Source organism: Perca fluviatilis, chromosome 4 (genome assembly GCF_010015445.1).
Source record: "Perca fluviatilis chromosome 4, GENO_Pfluv_1.0, whole genome shotgun sequence".
Taxonomy (NCBI): Eukaryota; Metazoa; Chordata; class Actinopteri; order Perciformes; family Percidae; genus Perca; species Perca fluviatilis.
Genome location: NC_053115.1, coordinates 5277744 through 5303014, shown reverse-complemented (window position 1 = coordinate 5303014; position 25271 = coordinate 5277744). Strand labels below are relative to the sequence as shown.

The 25271-nt window shown below is 40.5% G+C and overlaps 1 protein-coding gene across 1 annotated transcript in view; it reads left to right on the top strand.

Annotated features, from left to right (window-relative positions):
- The window catches only part of LOC120558240 (contactin-4), an 88441-nt gene extending 63694 nt beyond the window's left edge, over positions 1 to 24747 (top strand). Inside the window, exons 14-23 of the mRNA XM_039799217.1 lie at positions 4490 to 4607; positions 9431 to 9589; positions 11298 to 11447; positions 12027 to 12097; positions 12495 to 12729; positions 12846 to 12961; positions 19070 to 19250; positions 19790 to 19902; positions 23078 to 23246; positions 23674 to 24747. Of these exons, the coding sequence (XP_039655151.1) occupies positions 4490 to 4607; positions 9431 to 9589; positions 11298 to 11447; positions 12027 to 12097; positions 12495 to 12729; positions 12846 to 12961; positions 19070 to 19250; positions 19790 to 19902; positions 23078 to 23246; positions 23674 to 23762 (1401 nt within the window). The 3' untranslated portion in view covers positions 23763 to 24747. The remainder of the gene's footprint in view (positions 1 to 4489; positions 4608 to 9430; positions 9590 to 11297; positions 11448 to 12026; positions 12098 to 12494; positions 12730 to 12845; positions 12962 to 19069; positions 19251 to 19789; positions 19903 to 23077; positions 23247 to 23673) is intronic.
- The last annotated feature ends 524 nt before the right edge of the window (positions 24748 to 25271 follow it).

Here is a 25271-nt window from a genome sequence, read left to right as displayed (position 1 = left end):
TTCGACAATCTGCTTTCTCTCTCAGAGTTTGATGAGAAGATCAAAACCACTCTCATATTTGTGCATTAACTAGGGCCAGGAGGCAGTTAGCCTATTTTAGCATAAAGATTGAAATCAAAAGTTCAAAATGATGCCTGCCAACACCTCTAAGGCTCACTTATTAAGATGGTATATCCAAACAAACAAACAAAAAGGGATATAGATAGATACGTTATTGATCCTTGGGGACCAGCACAAAAAGTAATGTAAAAATGACAACTGACAATTTGGATTCAGAGGGAGTTAAAAATTAGTCAAAATGGCCCCACTCGTTGTTGTTGTGTTGTGTACATAGAAAGCCCACAGCCCACATATTTGCAGTGTCATGACACACGCCATTGCAAGTTTACCCAAAGCAGTGTTTCAGGATATGCAGGAAAGTCACTGCATCTGGCTGTTTGCTAAGAAATAATAGCAACTTGTTGTTGTTGCATTACTGTTTATGTAGGGATTAATCAAACGAGATACAACATGTTAAAAGGAATAAGGAATAATTTGACATTTTGGGAACTATGCTTCTTTGCTTTGAAGAGTTGAGAGATAAGAAGATACTACTCTCATGTCTGTGGGTAAAGCTAGCGGCCAGTTAGCTTAGCATACATAAAGACTGTAAAGAGTTAGCCTGGCTTTGTCCAGAGGTTACAAAATCCATCTACCACCAACTCTAATAAACACTCTATATCATGTTTTTTATCACAATTTGCAGAGGGAGGGTTATGTAACGGATTATGTTTTGGCTCAATGGTTTCTTTACAGATTAAACAACAAGATATAATGTGGTTATTAGTAGGGTATCCCCGACTAAGGGTAAGGGTTGTCCCCGACTAAGAATTTACATCAGAATAGTAACGGATTGTGTTTTGGCTCGGGAGCATGCCTATGTTCCCACAGCCCTATGTTCCCACATTAAGATTTCTTTTCAAAATTAGGCCCTATGTTAGGGTTAGGGACCCTAACCCATTTTGAAAATGTCCTAGAAATGTGGGAACATAGGGCTGGGAGAACAAAGGGCCTAATTTTCAGTGAAAAAGAATTCTTAGAAATGTGGGAACATAGGGCTGTGGGAACATAGGGCTGAACCTTTGGCTCAATGGTTTCTTTACAGATTAATCAACAAGATATAATGTGGTTATTAGTAGGGTTGCCCCCGACTAAGAATTTACATCAGAATGGTCAAGTCCTGCCTATCGTCGACTGATCGTCGAATCATGTCGATCATGGAAAGTGAAACTTAAATCTGAAATGGGGCAATATGTTGATATTTATATCATAATAGGCTGTATATTAAATTATTGGGAGGAAACAGGTAGTTCTATGTAAAAGATCCAAACTCAAAACCTATTTGTTTAGAATGGCTTTTAATACGTAGTAGTGGTGTGACCATTTTCCTCTTCTCCTCCTGTTTCTCTGTGACCTTTTCTGATTTTACTGTTTTCTATGTTTCATTCTTTTTATTGTATGATATGTTGTTTTATTCTTGGTTCCTGATGTAAAGCACTTTGGATACCTGCTGGTTGCTGTAAAGTGCCTATAAATACATGTTGATTGATTGAAAATCTGACATTAAGCACCCCCATCTAGCCAAAATTGCATGATCCTCGTTTCATAACTATAGAAATAAAATTATACATAATCCATTTTATTTCTATGTTACAAACTGCTGTCAACTGGTTGAAATGGCAGAGATTTGGACGAGCGCCCGTGAGCAGTGAATAAGAGAAATAAACGTTGCAAGTTTCAAGTCGTCTCGTCGCGATCTTTGGTCTGATCTGGGTTTTACGCCTCTGAGCAGATTCCACTGTGAGATTGGTAGTCAAATCAGGCTCCTCCGATCGAATATTCAGGGTCACCCCTAGTTATAAGTAGGGGTGGGGGAAAAAATCGATACAGCATAGTATCGCGGTATTTTTTGTGGCAATACTGTATCGATGCCCAGACGCCACAGACAAGTATCGATCTATTATTATGTATGTGTTGGTCAGTTTGTCTGCATGACAATCCCATTTTGCAGCAATAAAATTGAAGTAAGATGAACAAAAAGAGAAATTTTAAACGTAACAGATGTTGACAAGGTTTCCTTTTGGGGCAGACTGATCTCATAAAGTGGTGTATGTATGAAATGCCAGTTCGTATGCCGTTTTTGCGTGTTATCAAGACGCCTAATCGCTTTTTAGTGTGTTTATGAACGCCGTTTGGCCGCCATTGACGTACGTTGCGTGTGAATTTTCGCCGTGGTGAGTAGTATGAAAGGACGTAAGTCTGCATAGGGAAGATGGCTGGGGTGGTGGAAGGGTAAAACACAGGACTTTCACCCAGGAGAGCCAGGATCATGTCCTGTGTGTGGTGTTTTTCAACCATTCTTTTTTTTTTTTTTTCATTTTCTTTTTTTTAAGCCTTCCCCAATGTTTCCTTCCTAAACCCAACCGTTTATTGTTTTCCTAAGCGTGTGACGTTGGTCACCGTCGTGTTTTTGTCATTTCTTTTTTGTGTTACTAAAGCCTTTCCCAATGTTCTTTTCCTAAACCCAACTTTTTTCTGCTGTATACAGCGTAGACATACACATAGATAGCTCAAATTGCATACAGATAACACGCCTTTTGGCTTTAGGAAAGTGGCGTATGTTTACGCAGAGTTATGATGCCACGTTGTTTTGGGGACATCCTTTGAAATTGGGAAAAATTTGAAGTTGGAAAAAAGGTAATAAATTGATTTAGAGATATAAATGTCAAAATATTTCGTCAGCTTTTTAGGTGCTGGTAGGCAACTTTTTGATATTGCCTCCAGTCTCTATGTTAAGCTAGGCTAACTGCCTCCTGGCTGTAACTCTATAACACACAGACATGAGAGTGGTATCAATCTTCTCATGTTCTCAATTTTGGCAAGAAAGTGAACAAAGTGAATAAGAAGGGAATTTCTTAACAATGTCAGACTATTCCTGTAAGAACGTAAGACTGAACAAATGACAACATAAAAGCACCAAGATAATTGTAAGGTTTTAAGGTGGATTTTACCTTTTAATCCAAGCATACACCTAATTCACAGATGCCAGCAGATTTTACTGTGTGTTTTGTCTGAGGGAGAAAACCTGCAAACAGGAATGACATTTCTGCATTCCCGGAGGTGATTTCACTGTATGAGCAAATCAATTAATTTCTCCCCGAACACAGGAGCCTAAATGTTTGTAATTACGAGATTTATGCTCCCTCTGATGACGCACACCGGTCCCACTGAAGTCGCTGTACAGCACTGACATTTCCAGAGTGAACATAATTGCAACAGCTGTTTAACTTGCCTTCGCTTTTTACACAAAGGGACTGATTTCTGAATTGCTGTAGTTTGATGGAAAAAAGTTTTTTAAGTGTGTGTGTGTGTGTGTGTGTGTGTTAGTGTCGCTTTTTTGCACTTAACAGTAAGAGTCATTCATCTGAGCCATTAGGGTAAAGTATACAGTCTTGTATAAAGTACTCAAAAGCAATACTTGAGTAAGTATCTTACCAGAAAATGACTTTGGTAGAAGTTAAAGTCTCCTTTTAGAATATTACTTGAGTAAAAGTCTTAAAGTATCTGATATTAACAGTACTTAAGTATCCATAGCAATGTTCTGATATTAAATGTACTTAAGTATTAGAAGTAAAAGTTAAAAAAAAAACTTTGATTATGAACTTTTTGGCCAAAGGTGTGTAACGTTATCTTCATCACCACTGTCGTCGGGGTGGTCATCGTCTGTTACCATGGCGGCAGAGCCTGCACCATGTGCTTCCATGACACTATCAGTCCTTGTGCTTCCTCCTCTTCTTCTTTAGTTTTTGCCTTAGTTTGTTTTTGTTTTGTTTTTTGCCGCTTGGCCACAAACAGGCATCACGTCACCAACTGGAATGGAGCGTGCATTATCTTGGCAATTTAGGAGCAATGATTCGCCAAACTTCCTTTTTTTCAGTGTAATAAATTTCTTGTGATTTTATTTTGTAGTAACGAGTAACTAAGATGCTTAGGGGAAATGTAGCAGAGTAAAAGTATACATTTTATTTTGGAAATGTAGTGGGGAAAAAGTAAAAGTTCCCAGAAATATAAATAACAAAGTAAAGTACAGATACGTAAAAATTCTACTTAAGTACAGTAGTGAAGTATTTGTACTTTGTTACATTACAACACTGAAAGTATAAAAACAAAAAACACGTGTCCAAAGAAAAACACATTTTTGTAGCCTTTCTTACAATGTGAAGCAGAATTAATTAGTCATGTCTCATCTTTTTTTCTAGTAGTGTTGTGGTGAATTCTTCCAAAATTCCTTTGTGGAGAATATACTGCATATGACTGAGAAAGAAATTGAACGTGTTCTGAGGATTTCCATTCTTTTTCTTTTTCTATTTTTTTGTGTGTGTGACTTTGCTACTTTTGGTGTTTTTCTTCCTCTGCAAGACTTTTCTACAAATGTGTTCTTTGTCATTAGGGATTTGCCGGTGACCTGATGGTGAGGAACATTCAGCTAAAGCATTGTGGGAAGTATGTGTGTATGGTACACACTGAAGTTGACACTGTCTCGGCAGCAGCAGACTTAATTGTCAGAGGTATGCCTCTTCCTCCTTTCTTACAGTGCTTGTCATTTTGTGGGACTCTATGGAGGTTTTCAATGTCTTGGTTTTGTTTTTTAAGTGTGTGTGTGTGTTTCATAATAGTATATAGTAGACACACACATGTCACTGCTGTCAGATAAGAACTGTATCACCAAGATGTCAGTTTTCAGAGATTCAGAGAAAAATTGGGCTCCATGATCATTACACTTAACTTAAAGCTTCAGGGCTATCCAATAAGATTAGAGACCAGCTTCACGCAAGAATAAAAACGCTTTCTAAAGTAGGTTTTCCAAAAATGTAACACCTCATATTCTGTGAAGGACATCTTCGATGTTGACATTGGGGGATCTTGAATAACTTTACACACATACTTACTGTAAAGGTCGTTTTATGGTCCTGCGGAGGCTGCACGCAGAGCTTTCGCTGTAGCCTACGTAAGTGGCCTGGTGTTTCTACTTGTGCGCTGGTGTGTGCGTTGAGCCGGCGTGTGTGTGTGTGTGTGGGGGGGGGGCGGGGGGAGCGTATGGTAGAGGGAGAAGTGACAGAGTGACAGCGATTAGCTTCGATGCGAGTACTGACTCTAGAGTCATAGTGAGAGAAATAAAGTGTCTCCCCTGTGTTTTCTGACCAAGGTGAGACATCTCTAGCAGGAAAAGTTAACCCTCTCCTTGATTTCATGTTGTTTGTGGGGAAGGAGAACCAGGGAATGAGTCGGGGGGGAAATGGAACGCTGCCAAGCCACAGCCGAGCGACGTGCGTCGCTACGATGTGTAGTTACATTTTTCGAGAGGTCCACACGTCAGGCTATGGCGTAGGGTCCGGCGTAGACACAGAGGGGGTACGCCATCGATTCTACGCACAACCATAAAAAGGCCTTTAGGTTGACCTGCTAAGCATCATTAATTAATCATTCAATTGTCCATTTTGCCTGAAGATGGTCTAGTACTGAAAAGTTGCCTACTTTATATATTTTTTGTAAGTTAGACAGTGTGCAGGAGATTTCTTAGCATTTTTTGACCCGCTGATGCCCCTCCGACACACCTGTCTCATGTTGTAGATGTGCAAAGTATCGTTCTGTACCGATTCAATTGTCCCACAGCATTTTGGGTAAGTAGTCTTTCCTTCTAGTTCGGTAGTCACTAATGACTATAATGTAATCCTCGCTCAAAAAGGTTATAATTGACCTATTACTTGTTTAACATTAGTTATAGCAGCTGTCACTTCGGTTCATTTGTGGTGCCGCCCTCTGATGTGGATGGGAAGCTAATGTCCTTTTTGTTTTGAAGTCTAAATACCACAAAGACCTTTCAAGCTTGGTTAAGGTGGAAAAGTTGGTGTATCGATAAAAGCCAAATGTGAAACAGACTTAGTGAATAAATCCTGACATACTTGAAGCATGTGACTTCAACGCCCACTGAAGCTTCCATTACACTGAAGAGATCAAACTTCAGATCCGATCTCTATAGAGCGATGACGAGACTGGAGCGTTCTTCAAATCTATATGAAACAAACAGAAATGCCATATTTCATATTATATATCTCCGAAATGATTTTCCACTGTTTGATGTTTGACTCGCGCTCGTATAATCACGTCATCGTTGCACGCTCTTCTTCTACCATGGTTTAATAGCATCTGGTTGGAGGATTGATGCCACCAACTGGTTGTCTTGATGTCCCCAACTCCTAATATTCACATAAGAGCAGTGGATTGAAATGCACTTGAAATTACATTTTCTTTTGCAAATTCTTTGGAAATTCTTAAAAAATATTTTTTCATCCATGGTGTTGATTCTAAAATAATATATATAATTGGTCTTATCTGTGTCGGGCACAACCTAAACACCTTCTTGGTGCTGTTGGAGTTAACAAACACACACCACAGTCTTGCTTTCACACATGTCAGATGGTTTTGCGTCATGATTATCTTCTCAGCGTGGCTATTTAGTTTTCTCTATTTTGTGTTAGCTCAAATGCAAAATGATAGCCTAGTTTACTGATAGATCAACAGGGCCTGCATTGGGTCAGACAGACAATGCATTTTAGGGGAACGCCTCCCACAATAGTGCAAGGCACAGCCTGTTGTACTTGTAGACTAAATTACAAAACATTACATTAAATACCCCTTTCAATACCATGGATAGTGACACTTGGCCAGCCATGCCAAAACACGTACTTCAGTATTCAATGGAAAATAATCTCAAAATGTAAAAGCACAACGTGGTGTCAACATAAAACATAAGGCTTTCAAGTCGCGGTGCAGAGATCACTTTGCGGCGAAAACAAAATACTTTCACCCAGGAAACGCATGTTCGTTCCTCGGCAGTGTTTTAATCTAAACCACGATCTTTTTCCTAAACTTAACTAGTCGTGTAGGCACATGACGCTCACTTTTTCGGGCTAAACTCATACCTGCAAACTTGTCACCTTTGGGCGAAATTCGCCATTTTGAATCAAAAAATGTCATCCATGTGAATCGTGTAGATACGTAGAGTTTTTATTTTAGGTATGTAATGGTCTTTTGGTGAAGTAGCATTGATCCCTTTGAGGGGGGGTACATTTTGTCCCCACTGGGGATAAAAATAAAATAATTCAGCAGAGGCAGGGATATATAGAGCAGAAAGGGAGAAACCCCACGCTTTCCCCTGGGAAATTGCACCCTGACTATACGTTTTTAATTAAAAATGGATCATTACTGATAGAATGTTTAACTTTTTTTGCATTTAAATGGTAGTGAGAAATTCTAATAAAAAGTCGCCGCTATGCCGATGTCTTCTTTTCTTGGGAATTTGGAGATTGGAGCTCTTTAGATCTACATCTACAATTAAAAGTTACATGGTAGGATGTAATGCCTGATAAAATACTTCAAGTCCTGAAAGTGGGAGGTTGTGATAGCAAAGACGACTTCCATATACAAGGACACCTGCTGTTTTCATTAATGAAGGCTCAGTGCACTACAGTATGCTCCAAAAAGGTCATGGAATATAAATTGGAGGGGTGTGGTGATGAATAATTTTCCGTTTCTTAGCAAGTAACACTATTGGCCTGATCCCATTTTACTGTAAACAGCTGTGCCAGTCGCAACTTGTCTTCCATGATTGAAATGGATAACCAAATGGAGAGGAAATAATACCGTTGTCTGGGAGGTTCAGATTGGCAAAGCATGACATCAACCGTCGGCAGCTAAAGTCAGACGATGCAGCTTTTACACACGGATTGTCTGTTTCTCTATGCATAATCGGAAACCAAGCATTGTTGATACCCAGTGATCTTCTTTCAGCAGCAGGTAGTCCCGCTGAGGGCTCAGTGCTACTTTTACAGATTTGTGGGCTTAGCAGGAAATCTCATGTGAGTTGCCCAAGTCCCTGCCTGTTTGTTTGATCTTGTGTTGCTGCTTTCACTAATTTCAATGAGATCCCAATTGAAAATCCTGCCTTGTTTTCTAAATCCTTAAACTGGTCTCTCATATTATTATTGAATAATGATTTCTTTCCACTTGGTAAGTCAGTTTGGGCAACCAGTCTTCACAAGAAGTTTTTTTTTTTTTTGGTGGAGGCACACATGTCTCCAGAAATAGTTCCTCTCACTTGATAATACTTCATGATTCACCTGAGCATAATTCTTTTCATAGTTTAAAAATCTTTTTTTTTCATTACCAGGTATGTGATAATGTTATATTACAGTTCAAGCATGGGGATATTTTAAAGGTCCCATGTCATGAAAATTTCACTTTATGAGTTTTTTTAACATTAATATGAGTTCCCCCAGCCTGCCTATGGTCCCCCAGTGGCTAGAAATGGCGATAGGTGTAAACCGAGCCCTGGGTATCCTGCTCTGCCTTTGAGAAAATGAAAGCTCAGATGGGCCAACCTTGAATCTTCCCTTTATGACGTCATAAGGGGAAAGGTTACCTCCCCTTTCTCTGCTTTGCCCGCCCAGAGAATTTGGCCCACCCATGAGGAAGAGAGAGACATCATGGCTTTCAAACGAGCGAAGCATGGCAGTTGGTCAAGGCCACACACCCCCACTCTCCACCTTGCCCTCCCCCTCTCTCCTCCTCAATAGCTACAGACACAGAAATGGCACATCCTAAGGAAAGCTCATTGTGGGACTGGCTCTAGTGGCTGTAATTCTGCACCAAGGCTGAATTTCGGGAAAGAGATTTCAGATACAGTATTAGGGGACCGCTAAGGCCTATATAAAAGAGACTTCAGATACAGTATTAGGGGACCACTAAGGCCTATATAAAAGAGACTTCAGATACAGTATTAGGGGACCACTAAGGCCTATATAAAAGAGACTTCAGATACAGTATTAGGGGACCACTAAGGTCTATATAAAAGAGACTTCAGATACAGTATTAGGGGACCACTAAGGCCTATATAAAAGAGACTTCAGATACAGTATTAGGGGACCACTAAGGCCTATATAAAAGAGACTTCAGATACAGTATTAGGGGACCACTAAGGTATATATAAAAGAGACTTCAGATACAGTAATAGGGGACCACTGAGGCCTATATAAAAGCATCCAAAAAGCAGCATGTCATAGGACCTTTAAAGCTGAAATTGGAATTTAGTTTAACTTAAATTGAAACTCACTGGCCTTATATATAAGTAAACTCATACAGTAGATGGCCTAACATGAGGGAAGTGCACTATTCAGTGTATTGATTAGACTGATACTCCCAATAGAACCCATTATATCTCCACTAGCCCTGAATTGAGGTTGTTAAGCTGAGTTTTGAATCACTTCTGAGTCTTTGAGATCTGGCTGCTGTGGCTGATGCGGGTGTCTGTCCTTGTTTCTGGGTATTGCAGGACCTCCTGGTGCCCCGGAGAGCCTGGTGGTGACTGGCATTACTGACACCACTGTGCAACTGTCCTGGGGCTCTGGACCTGACAACCACAGTCCTGTTACCATGTACATGGTACAGGCCAGGACCGCCTTCTCTATCGGTTGGCAGACTGTGAGAACAGGTAACAGCTCCCTATTTTCAATTTAATGTAAGTCAGTACCGAGGAATTATACTGTCCTATGGTCATTTTAGACTTTACTGTCCTTCTCAGATTCAAATACTTTCTATGTAGTTAGCGGCCAATAGACAAAGGCAAATGAAAAGTAAAGGGACGGAAGGAAAATGACGGTCCCATTGTTAAAGTTGTGAATAACTTTTTACTTTTTGTGGCAAAGTGCGGCCAGAAAATACCCGCATCCAATCGGTAACAGTAGTCCTGTGACTCCTGTGACATGTTGACCTATGTTTACAAGTAATTTCTTCATGCTTGAAACACATGAACACGTCACAGAAAAAAAGAATTATTGCCTTGAGTGGCACTTTGCCACAACTGTCTGTGGTGTGTTTTTAGTGTAACATGCAGCATGTTCCAACTAACTGATACTGGATTTTCGAGGACAATCAAGATATTTGACAGTTTAAAAATCTAATTAAAATGCACCAGCTTTATACAGACACGTATAATGAGCAAACATTTGGATTACAAGGGTCCCTTTAAGGGTCCTCCAGTAATTTAGCATTGTAGTGTTGTTAGGGGGGACTTAAAATGGCCTAAACAGCAAAGGCAGAGATATCCTGACTTGTAGTACCTAGTATGGGTTAAGCTCCCGAAACACTGGATCCTCTATTTCCCATAATGCAAGGATATTCTTGATGAAGGTCCAGAGGGACCGAAACGTTAGTTTTTGTAAATAAAAGGTGATGCTATATCAAGAGCAGAGTGTGGGATTTTTTTTCCATAGTTCCATAATGAAACCAAAAAGCATATTGTGTTAGGTCCTCCCTGCCTGGCCTTCCAATCTCCACACCCCAAGTATGTAACACAGAATTAAAATTTCCGACAGTTCCCTTTAGCACCACAGAGGTCATTATGCAGGTAGTAACATACATTACACAACAGCTGACAGTCATAAGTAGATGACAAAGTGCTCATATTTTGCTTTTTGGCTTTTCCCCTCTCCTTTATTGTGTTATATATAAGTCCCCCCAAAAGGGACTTACCATCTCCAACAGAAAACACTGTTCACAAACTGCTCCAAACAGCTCTATAATAGTAAAGCCTTTACTTCAGTGAGAAACGCTCATCACTTTGTAACACACGTTATAATGCTCGCCTAGCTGCTAGCATGGAACGCCCTCATACTCTGCAACTAACTAGCTAGCAGTCCTTACCTAGGTACTGCGCATGTGCGACTCCCAACAAAGATGGAACAGGAGTGTGATGCCTCACTCGGTAGCTAAAATGGAAAGCTCAACACCCAGGTTGAAAAGAGGAGCTGCAGCAACGTGCAGTAAACCTATTCTGGTACAACCTCTAAATACAATTATGCACCTGAAAATTAGCATAATATGAGCACTTTAAAACAATGACTGAGTTACAGAATCTAACTAACACAATCCTTGCATTTATGACTTTAAATTGCATTATGACATGCAGACATTGCTGTGCAATTTCCACAATAATAGCAGCATGTGTAGAATACCGAACATCCTGTAATCGGAATAATATTAAAATGTTTCCAAATGTCACCATTTCATTTTGATGTACTTCACTGGTTTGTGCAATGTTTTTATATTTGTTGTAGACAAATTGTGAAATGTGCCTCAGTAAAACATAAAAAAAAACATAAATAAAAAACACATCTCAATTCTAAATTCTTTAATCCTAGTTCCTGATTCTGTGCCTGGACAGATGATGCATGCAACAGTGAAAGATTTGAACCCCTGGGTGGATTATGAATTCAGGGTGGTGGCAATCAACAGTGTTGGTGTTGGAGAACCCAGCACGCCATCAAAACAGATTCGAACCGAAGCAGCAGGTATTCCTCAATTTGTTGTTTCTCTTCATAACAAATTAATCATTCCCACTTGGGAAATGTAATTTAACCGTTTCCGTCAGTGCACCCTGTGATGTTGCTCATTTCAAATCTGTTGTTCGTTTCCAGTGCTATTTGCCAATACATATGCAACAGAAGTGCACATTGAATTACACTTTTAAAGATTTAAGGATCAACACTGAGCTTCTGCATGTCAGCACTCTGGAACATGATTAATAATTGCATTAACTGAAACGTTGGCCTATGTGTACATGAGGCATCGACATGAAAGTGTCTATTTTGAGCTGGTTAGCTGAGTAATTCCATCCTGCTGGTTGAATCACAAGGGAACAAGATTCCCGTTGTGCCTCACACATGGGGCTGACATCCCATGCTCGGCTAATGACGTTGACCAAATTCCTCTGCTGTGTGATTAACCTGTTTTATGTAAATAAGAAGCTCTACATAGTGACTGTTACCACCTCATTCAAAGCTGTGTGGTTTAACAGAATCCTCTGCACCTGACTGAGACATAACAGTCCAAACACAAGAATGATTTTCTTTTTCTTTGTTCCTATTTAGTTCCCAAGGTTGCACCAATTAATGTGAGTGGTGGCGGAGGAGCTCGTGGAGAACTTGTTATCATGTGGGAGGTAAGAGGATCACAGGCATTTCTGTGTGGGCATTCATTGTGGCTTTTTTTTTTTTGACGAGAATGGACTTCTGGCAGAGTTAGTGTGTGGCCTGGCTTCAGTGGAATGGCTTTTAATTAAAGGCAGAGCCCTTCTGATTTGCTGCCTGCTGACTCCCCCTGTTGTGTAAATCAAAATGAAGATACAGAGCTAGTGCACATTCCATATGTGTAAATCTAGAATAAGGTGACAACTTTACATTTCTTGGATGTGGTTCAATGTGCAGAAAGATGCTGTATTGGTGCATTTGTGAAACATAAAACACTATTTCTACTTTACTTTGTTTTACAACTCCCTAATTAAATTTCTGCTCACAGTTGTTTGGCTCAAAGGTGTGACTTTTCTGTCCCTATCTCAGCCAGTTCCGGAGGAACAGCAGAGCGGAGAGGACTTTGGCTATGTTGTGGCTTTCCGCCCACTTGGCAGCAGTATCTGGATCCAGACAGTGCTGGCATCACCTGATGCATCGAGATATATTTACCGAAACGACAGCATCGCACCCCTGTCCCAGTTTGAAGTGAAAGTGGGAGTCTACAACAGCATGGGAGAGGGGCCTTTCAGCCGCGTTGTCAAAGTGTTTTCTGCAGAAGAAGGTGAGCGTGTTCACCTGCACATGCTGCAAACAGAAATAAAGTTGGTCATGTTAATTCAAGAAATGTAGCCTCCTCTTAATTGCAAACATGCATAATTCATGATCTTTTCTATTTAGAGCCCTCTGAGGCGCCATCAAGAGTTTGGGCCCGTGCTGTATCAGCCACTGAGATCGAAGTGTACTGGGAACCAATTCCCCCCGGGTCCAGCAGTGAGAAGATTATTGCATATGAGGTATGAAAAAGAAAAGTTGAAATAATAGTACCGCAAGGAATATTTCAAACAAGGGGTAGACATTAATCCCAAAATGACTGACAGTACAATAAGCTGGCGTTCATTTGAATAGAACCGCCGGTGGTGACAACATGGAAATATACTGCATGTGTTGGAGCAGCAGATTTTTCACGGGCTGATCTAGAGAATGAATAGGTCTGTTGGCAACTGTTCCAGTCTCCAAAAGCCCTCAATACCAAGGCTGTCTGGGAGCTTCTATTCCCAATAATAAAAAAATAAGAGAAAGTGTGAACATCATACATCACTGTCCTGTACAACAAACACTCTCCTGGGATTTAGCTGTGGAAAACCTAGAAAAAAATAACATTCTCTCCTAAACCCCAGATATTGTATATGGTAGGGCATGCCCAGGTGCCTGACCTCTGCTGAGAAGCTTTGAGGCCATTGCTGTTGTTTGGTACACACATTGTTAAAAGACAGGGGTTTGAAACACCATGATGGCATGATGAGCTAGACAGAGCAGTTTAGCTGAGTAATGTTTACATGAATATTCATGCTGAAATGGGGAAACTAAACTAAATTACAAAAATTAATTGTAATTGTATTTTTACATGGTTAAAATCTTTAAAAATATTCAATATATCATTATCTGGGTACTAGATAATAATTCCAGTTCACACAATGACAAACCTTTACTAAACAAGTCCACTGGGTTTTTGTGACGTATTCTAATGTATTTAATTTGAGCCTAAATTGACTCTCAAATCATGATTCAGTGGATCATTTCAATTGCAGAGGCTGGGCACTGTGCCAACGAGTGTACTTTACGGGGCTACTGCAATCAGTTATGTTTCACTTTGGTTTATAATTTAGGTAATTTAGCAACTGCACATATACAGTAATTTCCTCTGCCAAGTGGGTTATGTTTTGCGTCTCAGTATGTCGGTTTGTTGGTTGGTTTATTTGTTTGTTTGTCGGCAGGATTACAGAAAAACTTTCATGAGACTTTGTGGGTGTAGCTTTGGCCAAGGAAGAAACCATTACATTTTGGAATGGATCGGAATCACAGGGCAAATTGTTTTTCACTTCCGTTAACATTGAAGGATATGGAATTTGTGCTGTGCATAAGGTATTGAAATAATTGGAAAAATTTGTTCCCAACTAGGAAAATTCACACTGAATTATTATTGTGAAATGGGGCATGCCTTGACGGAGGTCTACACTCTCAGAGAGCCCTTCTAGTTATCTAATATATTCTGGATGAACAGATGTTGGGTCTGTTTCTAGAACGTGACTTATTTCATATTTAGTTAGGCATTTAGTTTCAGAACTTAACAGTTGTTGAATGCTTATACAAAGAGTTCGACATTAAATCATACATAGAATATGTTACACTGCTTTAATGGAGGAGACATCACTCAGTTTCAACTATTGATTCAGTTAATTGGGCTGTGAAGAAGAACTAAAGGTGTGGAGTGTGTAAGTAAACGATAGGCCTCAGTATCAATAACTTCAACTATCCCGTATTAAATACTTTTATACATTATAATAATATAATGTACAGTAATGCAGTTGAATGCAAGGACTGATTCAGCCCATTTATGCCCAACTCTGCAGGCTACATGTAGCCTGACTGCAGTCATTTTTAACCAACACATCTGTCCATAGATGGTTTTGTTTTGTCATAAGTACAGGCTCCCCACATATCCTAAAGTTGTTCCTGACACTCATCATTCCTCAAGTACGCTCATTAACCTTCGAGCTGTCAGGGGAATGGTCACCAGGTGCACTGCCACTTATACTAGCAATAACTGATGGCCGCTTCGCGGGCAAACGAGCTGTAAACACAAAAGCGACATGTTATCACATTTTAAGCTGATATGGCAGCGTGTGAGCAGATATCTGTGTACATATCCACATGTTTTTTTAAATATCCAGGCACACGGAGCAACATTAGCATGTGCCACTCCCTGTGCTGTGCTATTAGAATGATGAAATCTACGTAGGAGAAGACTGCAGTGGCTCTAATGTTATATCTACACACTATTAAAAGGGCTCAGGGGCTACAGGATGGCCAAACCTGTTGTTTATGTAGGTTATTCTATGAAATGTAAAGTGAAGGAACTTCCTCTGCCAGGCTCGATACGTACCTGCTAGAAATAGAACCGACGCCTATTTTTCACGCGAGACGCGAGCGTGTTGGAAGCGTTTCCAGGCAAAATAGAATAGGAAAATATCTTTATATGTCATTTAGACACAAATACATATTAATAAATGACATATTGATGTTTGAAAGTCTAGGTTTTGACATCAATGTAGATATAAATGTAATACAAAATTTCAGAGAAAAGATTTTCAAATATTGCACCTGTCATACAGAACGAAATATTCTGTAACATATTTTGCAGTCAATACTGCCGACGTTGTCTTGCTTTAATCAAATCAGTAGGCTATATATAAATGGTAGGATAGGCTACGATAACAACGTAGTGTGTGTTCGGTAGTGAGTGACGGTCCAACATCAGATAGGCTATATAGGCTCTTTACAGCTACACTAAGTTGTTATAAACAGACAACCCACTTACCCATTTATCAGAGTTTGAATCTGTCGGCACTATGTCCCGAGATCAGCCCTCCCTGTACCTAGCAGCAGGAGCAGCGCCGCGACAGACACGCTTCTGGTATGTAGGACACAGAAAAATCCACGCAGCTGAGACGCAGCTGAGACGTAACAGAAACGCCACGCTCGCGAGACGCGTGCAGTGTGTAACCGGCCTAAAATGCAGAACTGTCTCTGTACAATTCGTTACAAGTATCACAGTGGCTTAGCACTTGAGAAAAGTATACCTGCTTTTCCTAATCCCAGAAAATAACTGGACTACAAACTGTTGTGTCTGTATGTAGTCCTCTGGAAGAACTCCAAAAATAGCCTTCTTCGGTAGTTGCTTCCAAATGCCATGTCCATACACTCTCAGAGGTATTTATTGTTGGGAATCAAGAAGTGATCCCTATTTAGAACCAGTTGCAACTAATTTGTTTCTGGAGAAATGTTTGGCGCCAACTGATTTCTCTGATCTCTAACACTGTGAAACCAGGTCTTCAGGATGCATGCTCTCTGAGTATGTTTTTTGCAGCACTTGAGCCATGAGAGAAAAGACAATGTGTGGTATTTTGTGGGTGCATTTTATCAAACAGATGTTTTTGCCCTTTTGGTTTTGTTCTTATGATGGATGTTCTATGTTCCTTTTAGAACAAAAGTTTTTTTGTGTAGACAAACACTTATTATTAGTATTAGACAATCACTCTCAAAACCTGTACAGTATGTATTTATTTAAAAAGGATCGATTAAAGGAACAAATAAAATATCAGGTTGATAATTGGAAACAATACTGCAGTCAGAACTGAAAAAAATCCTCTCGGCAGCCAGCTGTGGAGCAAAGAGCCTGGAGAGCTCTCGTATGACTTATCTGTCCCAGCAGGGTAGATCAGTCCTAAAAAGGGCTCTCCATGTGTGCTGTCCAACAAACAGTTTGGTATTGGTAGCAGTTCCTTTTGATTTCAGTGAAGTGTCCTCCGACGTGTCTGCTTGATGTGTCAGAAGATGACAACTTCACGTTCAAGTGTCAGCCTGACCCTGCTGCTGAAGACAAGTAGGTGAAGAGTGGTGGTGTGATCGCGACATGTAAACCACACCGATAGCAGATGAGGAAAAGTATCTTTAAACTCAAATACTTTATTAAGCAAAACCACACCATTTGCATTAACCTGCAGATTTGAGGTGCCTTGCAGTCACGTCTTACCTACAGTAACTGCACCACCACAACAACAATAATATACTACTATATACAATACTCAGTGGCATTGTTGTCACATACCACTTTGAGTAGAAGAGCTGTTTAAAAGGTATGAGAGACCTAATGTGACTGGCTGAGAAGATAATGACTCATCACCATGCCCTTCAGTTTATCTCCCACTTCACCCAACCTTTTAGCACGGCAGCTTCATTATTTGCCAGACACCAACTATTCCTCAAATGCTGGAAGATAACTAAGGGCTCTATCTTGCACCCGGCGCAGCATAGCACAAGCCCAACGCCAGTGTCTTTGCTAGTTTAAGACCGACGCGGTTGTCAATTTCCCGTCCAGCGCCCACGTCGGCCATCTTTGCGCCCATGGGCGTGCTGGTCTTACAGGGAGGTGTCTTACAGGGAGGTGTGTTCAGGTGCATATTGCTATCTTGAGGCAGCAGAAAGTGATTGCACCATTGACCAACAAAAACCTGGTCTAAAGTCAAGAACGCAGCATTTCATTGTTATTTTAACAGCACATTAGTAAAATGCGCCCAGGCACGTGCACAGCGCGCACACTATGCTTGTTATACACACACAGGGACGCGCAGCAGCACACAAACATGCAAAATATTAAAAATATTACAATGTGAAATAGTATTATGATATGATCTGCTCACACGCTTTCATTTCACGCACGAGCAGATCAGTTTCTTCTCCTGAAAATCTCTCCTTCCTGCAAATCCGCCATCATAATAGCAATACACCAAGGTCCGAACACGCCTGGCTATTAAATGGAATGGGAGATGACACTCTGAATGGTTTGTTGCATGTTACGCCCAAAACACACCTATGATTAATGAAGACACTAAGTACAATCCTTTTGAACCATGATTTTTAGAAATCCAAAGCTTGACAAGCCTGCCGTCGATAGTTACAGTTGCTAGGCTACGGATGATGAACAATCAATGTTTTTGGAAGGGGTTTAACAAACGGTCAATTGCCTTTACAATATAAGAATTGTTACTGGAGACATCAGAACAGCCTCATCTTTCTACACCATACAACCTTTCTGGAAAAATTTCCCAAATCTGTAGACACATTTTGATTTTATGACCATTATATCTTTGGTACATTCAGCCTTCATGTGGACGGTGAGCTCTGCTGTCAGCAGGTTTATGGCAGGGCACAGTTCAGATAATATGAATAAAGCATCAGCAAATGAGGTCATTCACTGAAAATGTACATACACTGATACCGTACTGTTTAATGCTATTGTATAGGCTAAGTCACCCTCTTCTAAAATTGTCTCCACAAGGTTCAATACAAACATTGAAGCTGGCTTTATAAAAACAGTATTTAAATATCTGTGCTCCCCACACACAAACATTGGCATAGTTCAAACCATGGTGGTATGATGCACTTTACTGCCACTGTCTCCGTAAGACTTTAAGATGCAGCAAGACAGTTTAAGTCTCTTTAGATCCCTCTCTTTCATCCCTCTTTAAGTGTGTGTTTATATTGAGGTAGCATTAAAAACTCTAAACATCTCCTGCTCAGGTATTTTAGGTATTTTCTGAAGTGCCAGTAAAACTGCATATAATTAAACTGCTGATATAAAAAACTGCTGGTGTAAAAAAAAAAAAAAAAAACCCTAGATGCATCTGTTATCAGCAACTCCAGGCCCTGTCGCTAATCTGCCTTTCCCAAGCAAGATCCCTGAAAACCTGTGTGCAGCCAATTGAATAAGTACCTACTCTCAAACCATCTGTTTGACATTTTCCTGTCTGGTTTTCCCGTCTCGTGTAAGGGTCATAAATGATCTCCCTATGAATACAGATTCTGTCAAGCTCATTTTCCTTGCACTTCTCACTCCCAGTGCTGCTTTTGGCACTGCTGATTGTCAGATAAAGCAGGACCTACAGTAGCTGAGCTGATAGTATGGAACTCTTTTTTCCCCCTCCTATTAAATTGGCTCCTATGAAGGTTTTCATCATTTTAAAGACTTAAACCTATGCCCCAAATGTCTTTAGTTTTAATAAATTACTTGTATGAGCTTTGCAGACTGCCTTCTTGTCAAATTTCTTGAGCCAGTTTGTGACAACCTATATGCACTATGCAATAATACTCCAAACAAATGTCTTCTTTATAAGCACATTTTGATACTCTCAGCAGGAAATTGGCAAAATAAATAAGGTTTGACTTGACTCAGTTGCCACCGCTTTACAGATTTGTACCGGTTTATGGACTGTTAATGGAAAATGGAAAAAGGTAGACAATATGGTTTGAGGTCTGTGGTAACTCTCACATCTTCGGTCCAGGTCCTCTTTTGGGAGAAAGGATCACAGCAGAACGAAGCAGAGAGGGTGAGGGTTATCGACACCACATCTCTGCTCTCGGGCTTGAAGGGCAGCACAGTCTATCTGATATCAGTCAGGGCCCAAAACAGCGCTGGACTTGGACCCTGCAGCCCTGCTTTTAACATCACCACCAAGAAACCACGTAAGTCCACACACAAGACATTATTTCATTTTTTTTTTTTGTTGCTTAGCCTTTTAATTAATTCACGTTCCACAGTAGGTTCAAGTCTGTTTAAATACAATACTCAATGTATGTTAAAAGAGTTGTTGGTTCCTTTCTCCTGACTGGCCATGACGCCAGGGCCTTAGATACCATTTAGGTCATGTCCTCTATAATATTTCTGGAACTGGGACTAAAGCAAATTATATTCTACAGTTAGGCACGTATGTTATGTTTTTTATATTGCAAGAAATCGTAAAATGGCTCCGAAGGTCTTGGATCGAGCATTTGTACCTGGTTTTGGACTTTTTTTTTAAACAAAAATAAAACTATATACACTGAAGTGAAATGATGTAATACTCTGCTTTCAGTTCTTCCACTCCCACTGTTACTTCAACTAGCCTACTTTCACCACACACTGCGTACGTGCAGTGATTAGTTAGTTTAGAGAATACTATTAGTGACACTGGTTTGTGCATTCATTTGTGAACCGTTTGTCTATATAATTGCATATCTTGCAGCTCCAAGTCAGCCTCCGGGGAATATTGAGTGGAACCTGACCAACTCTAAGATCTTTCTGAATTGGGAACATGTCAAGGCGATGGAAAATGAGTCTGAGGTGACAGGATACAAGGTGAGTTTGTCAGAGTAATAGCAGAAGCTCCACAACTGGAGAAACAAATAGAGCCTCGGCAGCTGTCATCCCAATAAATGACTTTCACATTGCAGTGGAAAGATAGACCTCAGCACTCCAGTGTTACATTATGGATTGGCCCTGTCTGGCCTTTCAAAATTAAAAGATCTATTCCAGGTGATAAAATGAAAGGCGTCATGCCACAGAACGAATTCCCCTTCTTCCAACCAGTACAACAATGAATCATATTTCATCCACTTTGCATACTTGTGTGGGAAAAAAAATACTGTTTTTGATAATGCTTTCCACAAATATAAATATATTATTCTTCAGAGATATGCAGCCCTGCTCATTTAATGATAAGTCTTTTGTGAAGCTCTGTTGTAAGGGAGCGTGCAGTATCTGTAGACAAGAATGGTTTCATAATTTGGCAAAGGCATCACTGAATAAAAAGTTTTTAAAAATGTATTACATATTTTTACATTTTCAACCAGCCCTTGAGAAAAAAAGAGGACCTCAAGCGCTGGGCGTCCCTTCCTATGTCGATGGCGGGGAGAGTAATCGCAGTTAAAATGGTCATTATGCCAAGACTGCTATATTACTTTCAGTCAATCCTGGTTTTTCTCCCCAAATCCTTCTTTAAGGAACTGAATAATCATGTTTCCACATTTATCTGGGATAGAAAAATTCCACGCCTTTGAAAAGCATTTTTTAGAAAAATCCATAATCAGAGGGGGGTCTTTCGCTTCCTAATTTCCTGTACTACTACTGGGCTGAGAATATTCATAAATTGGCATTTTGGATTTCTTCCGGGAGGGGACCGAGACAGCTTGGTCCAGCATGGAACGGTATTCGTGCAAACCACTAGACTGGGCCTCCTTACTGTGTGCTCCTTTGCTACTCAGTAGAATTTGGATTTGGACACACTTTAGGATACATTTTGACTTCAAACTAATTATTCTGTCCACCCCTACAGCCAGCAACCCTGCTTTCAAGCCTGCCCTGCTAGACTTGGCATTCCACCTTTGGTCTCAAAAGAATGTGAAGTGTGTGGCTGATCTCTTGCACAATGGGATATTTTTATCTTTTGACCATTTAGCTAAAGAATATGGCATCTCCAAGACACATTATTTTAGATATCTGCAAATTAGAGACTTCAGCCGTAAACATGTTCCATCCTTCTTGGCTGCCCCACTCGCGGGATGGATGGAAGAATATTTTAGTCTTAATCTATATCGGGAGGGTTGCATCTCCAGGTTATATAATGTGATTCAAAATATTTCTAACCCTTCTCTTAACCATCTAAAAGGTGCTTGGGAGGAAGAATTGGGGATGAGAATACCTGAGAATACCTGATAAAACCTGGCGGTCTGCGACTGAGAGAATCCATAAATCCTCTTTTTGTGTGAGACATGGTGTAAGTCAATTTAAGGTATTCCATCGTCTACATCTGTGCAGAAGCAGACTGGCCAGGCTATACCCTGAGGTCGATCCCTGTCAGAGGTGTAGAGTGCGGATTGGGCCCCATTTTTCTGTCCGAGCCCGGCCCACGTCCGACAGAGCAGTAACCGAACCCGGCCCGAGCACGACAGGCATTAAGATATTTATGTCTGAGCCCAACACAGTTAAAATCTAATTTTTCTCTCATACTAATGACACATGTACGTTTGTTTGTGAGGAAAGCCCGCTTTTATTAAGCAACAATAGGAAGGCATTCGGAAATTTCAACAGATGAGCGCCTCAGCGCCCACGGGGCAACAAGCACACGTTAACACAGGCACGCATGTACCTAGTACATAATTAGCTGTTTCAAATTTTAAATGTTCAATGCTTTATTGCGTTGATGTGACCGAGCCCGACCCGAACCCGAACATCATTTCTAAATATCTGTCCAACCCGGCCCGCCCCGTCGGGTCCCGTCGGGTCCCATCGAGCTCGGGTCGGGTATCCATCCTCTACAGAGGTGCCATGCTGCCCCTGCCACGCTTCATCACATGTTTTTCTCCTGTCAGTCTATTGCCCCATTTTGGTCATCTATATTTGACACTCTTTCACGCATGTCTTCCTGTAGTATTCCACCTAATCCTATAACTGCAGTGTTTGCAGTGGCTCCAGAGGGATTATCCCTTTCAATTTCCCAATCTACCTCCCTTGCATTTGCTGCCTTGCTGGCCCGTCGGCTCATTCTTTTTAAATGGAAGGATCGGGCTTCGCCCTCATATGCCCATATGATCATATGATCAGAGAAGTAGTAGCACATTTAAAATTAGGAGTTAAGATATCGTAGTCAGGGCACTAGGGCTAAATACTACATGGCATGTCAACCCTTCCTGGATCACATTAACAGCCTACCATGTACCTTGTGTGACCCCCCCCCCCCCCCCCCCCCCTCCCTACAGTTACACAACGTAATCTTTATTATCTGCTCTACTTACCACTGTCTTGCTTTCTTTGCTCATCATATTTCTTTTTTTCTCTTCCCTTTTTCACACCCAGAAGGATAATTCCTCTTCCTTTTCGTTTGACTTAAATCAATTCAAAAGTTGGGTTATCGTGTGCTTCTAGAGAATGACATGGGGCCCCCTCGGGGAGATTTCCAACTGAGATGTCATTGCAAAAAAGTAAAATGTTTGTTTAAGGGGAAGGGGGGTTGCAGTCACTGTGGTTGCCACATTTTGAGCCATTGCTGTGGAGTAAAGTTTGTTAGCCCTCAGGGGGCCCCTCACGGCTGGGGGCCCCAAGCAATTGCCTGGTTTGCCTGTTGACAAGCGGCGGCTCTGATCATACCGTGAATAAATTCTTGGTGCTGCACAATGATAGTACAATTTCAATTCATCAGATCGTTAGGGAGCGTCAGGGCCCCCCCTGGAGCGTCAGGGCCCCCCCCTGGAGCATCAGGGCCCCCCCTGGAGCGTCAGGGCCCTGGCCATGTGCCCACTTTGCCCATGCTGTAATCTGTCTATGCTCACAAAGCCTTTTGAATTCATTATCTACTCTAGAGAGGGACTGGACAGTATAACCAAAGTTATCATGCTTTTAGGGAATTTGTTTTTTCACTATTTTTACATGTTGAATGAAGTCCTACATTGTTGCTAAGAGTTTTAAAAAGTTTAAATTTCTGACTGTTTCGACTTTCGAATGAAATGTTCACCCCAGGATCCACACTCTCCTCCAGGTTGTGTATCGTCAGAACTGGCACGGCAGGACAACTGTACTGGAAACCAATAAGACCAGTGTGGCGCTGCAAATCCCCTCTGGGGAGGACTACCTCATTGAGATCAAAGCTCTGACCGAAGGAGGCGACGGCACCAGTAGTGGCCCCATCCGCATACCAAAGATGTCCAGTAAGTTTCAAATACTCTGTAGCATAAAATGTGCAGCTCATTTCATATAATTTATCAAAATTGTTACGTAATGTACAATATTTGGAACAAAGCTATTAATTAGTTTTTTGGAATTCTATACATACCTTCTTTGACATTATTCGCAAGAACTCAATGCTCTAATTTTTGCTGGCATTTTGTATGTAGGTGGCATCACAGCAACTTGACATATTTAGATGATCCTAACTCTGCCATACGTTTGACTTTTGCACAATGCATCCTTAAAGGAAGCCCAAATACATGTAAACATTTAGCATTCTTAAAATTACAAATTTAGATTGTGATGCAACCTTTGCAGAGATATATGCTGTCTTGCCACTACTTTATTAAAGTCCTTTTAAAAAGGATGGTTAATGTAAGGATTAATAATCTTTTCTTTTCCTTTTAGGTCTTAACTCAAAAGGGTGTGTGTGTCCACTTCCAATGAAGATTTGCTGTTTTATGATGTTTTTGGTATTTTTTATGATCATTTTCTAGCTTCTAATGCCTCTACATTCAGCCCTGGACATTAGAATGAATATGGTTTATGATTCTCCTCTACATGTCAGATTTATGGAATATGAAACTGGAACCACTTTCTGCTTCATATTCCATAATAGCGTTAAGAAACTCTCTAGTCTAGTTTCTGAATGATGGGAGCGTTGTGACACGTCAAATGCCTACAAATCTGTGGCTGGACTGTTAGTCATAGGCAACAGCACAGTTACACAATTGTCATCTGCCTATTTTCAGGACCACTGCAATCCTCCAGGATGCATGAGTTTGGTAAACATGGAAAGATGAATTTCTTATCTGTCATTTTAAAATCAACATGAGCACAGGTTCATGCCCCAGTTTCCTCGCATCTCTGTCTGTTTCCACCTCTTTTGCCTCAATTTCCAAGTTATTTCTTGGCTTCCTGTGACCTCTATGAATGTTGCAGACCAAAAGGTATGAGTTTCACTTACTTCACATATTACACATGTGCAATTTGAAAACTAAGAGTTGGTTTAAATGTATTTACTTTTTTACTTTTCTCATAATTTTGATTTAAAGTGTTAATCCTTAATTTAAAATCTAATTCAATTGTAGCACTTTGTGATTTTTCACTGACTACGTTTACATGCACATAATATTCCGGTTTTTAGCCCTTATTCCGATAAAGACGATATTCCAACTAAGCTGTTTACATGGTTAATGAAAGTGAATATTTAACTAATATTCCCGTTTACATGTAGCCGTGCAAAATACGATTTTTCCGAAGAAAAATGAAGTTTTCTTGCTGTATCCTTCGAACACAGCGTCCCTCTTTCATTCCTTCAACCAGCTTCTTGAAAAGGTCGTCGTAGCGATGTGTGCACATATCCAAAAACCTGTTGATATCCAAGTCTTTGATAATGTTTACAAGTAGCTGCGTTCCTCCTTCTTATTGGGTCTGCAGCCTTGCAAACTGTTGGCTGGTTGGTTTGTGTACAGCAACCATAGCAACGCACAGAGCCGACCATAATCCCTAAACAGGCAAGAGGCCGTAAATTGCGGTAAAAACCCTGATTGAGATCATATTCCGAATGCGCTAAATACATGTCCAAAGAATGCTTCTAAAACCCAAATAATACCGGAATATCCCCCATGTCTTAATCGGAAAATATTATATTCGGAAAAAGGCCTTATTCGGAATATCCAACCGGAATATGCTGTTTACATGACCTGTATCAAATTCGGAATATTGTCATATTCTGAATAATAGTGGAATATTGGGTGCATGTAAACATACTCCCTGTTGGTGTTGGAGTCAGAATTACCCCCAAAAATTAAAGGAATAATTTTACATTTCAGGAATTTTTATTATTAGCCGTTTTCCCCTCATTTCCAAGAGTGGTATTGATGTTTTCATCAAACTCTCAACAATTAATACATATAAAGCATATTTACCTAACTGGCTTGTACAGGTACAGGATGTAAAAGAACACCATAATGGCTAATGTATCCCAAGCAGTGGCAACTAGT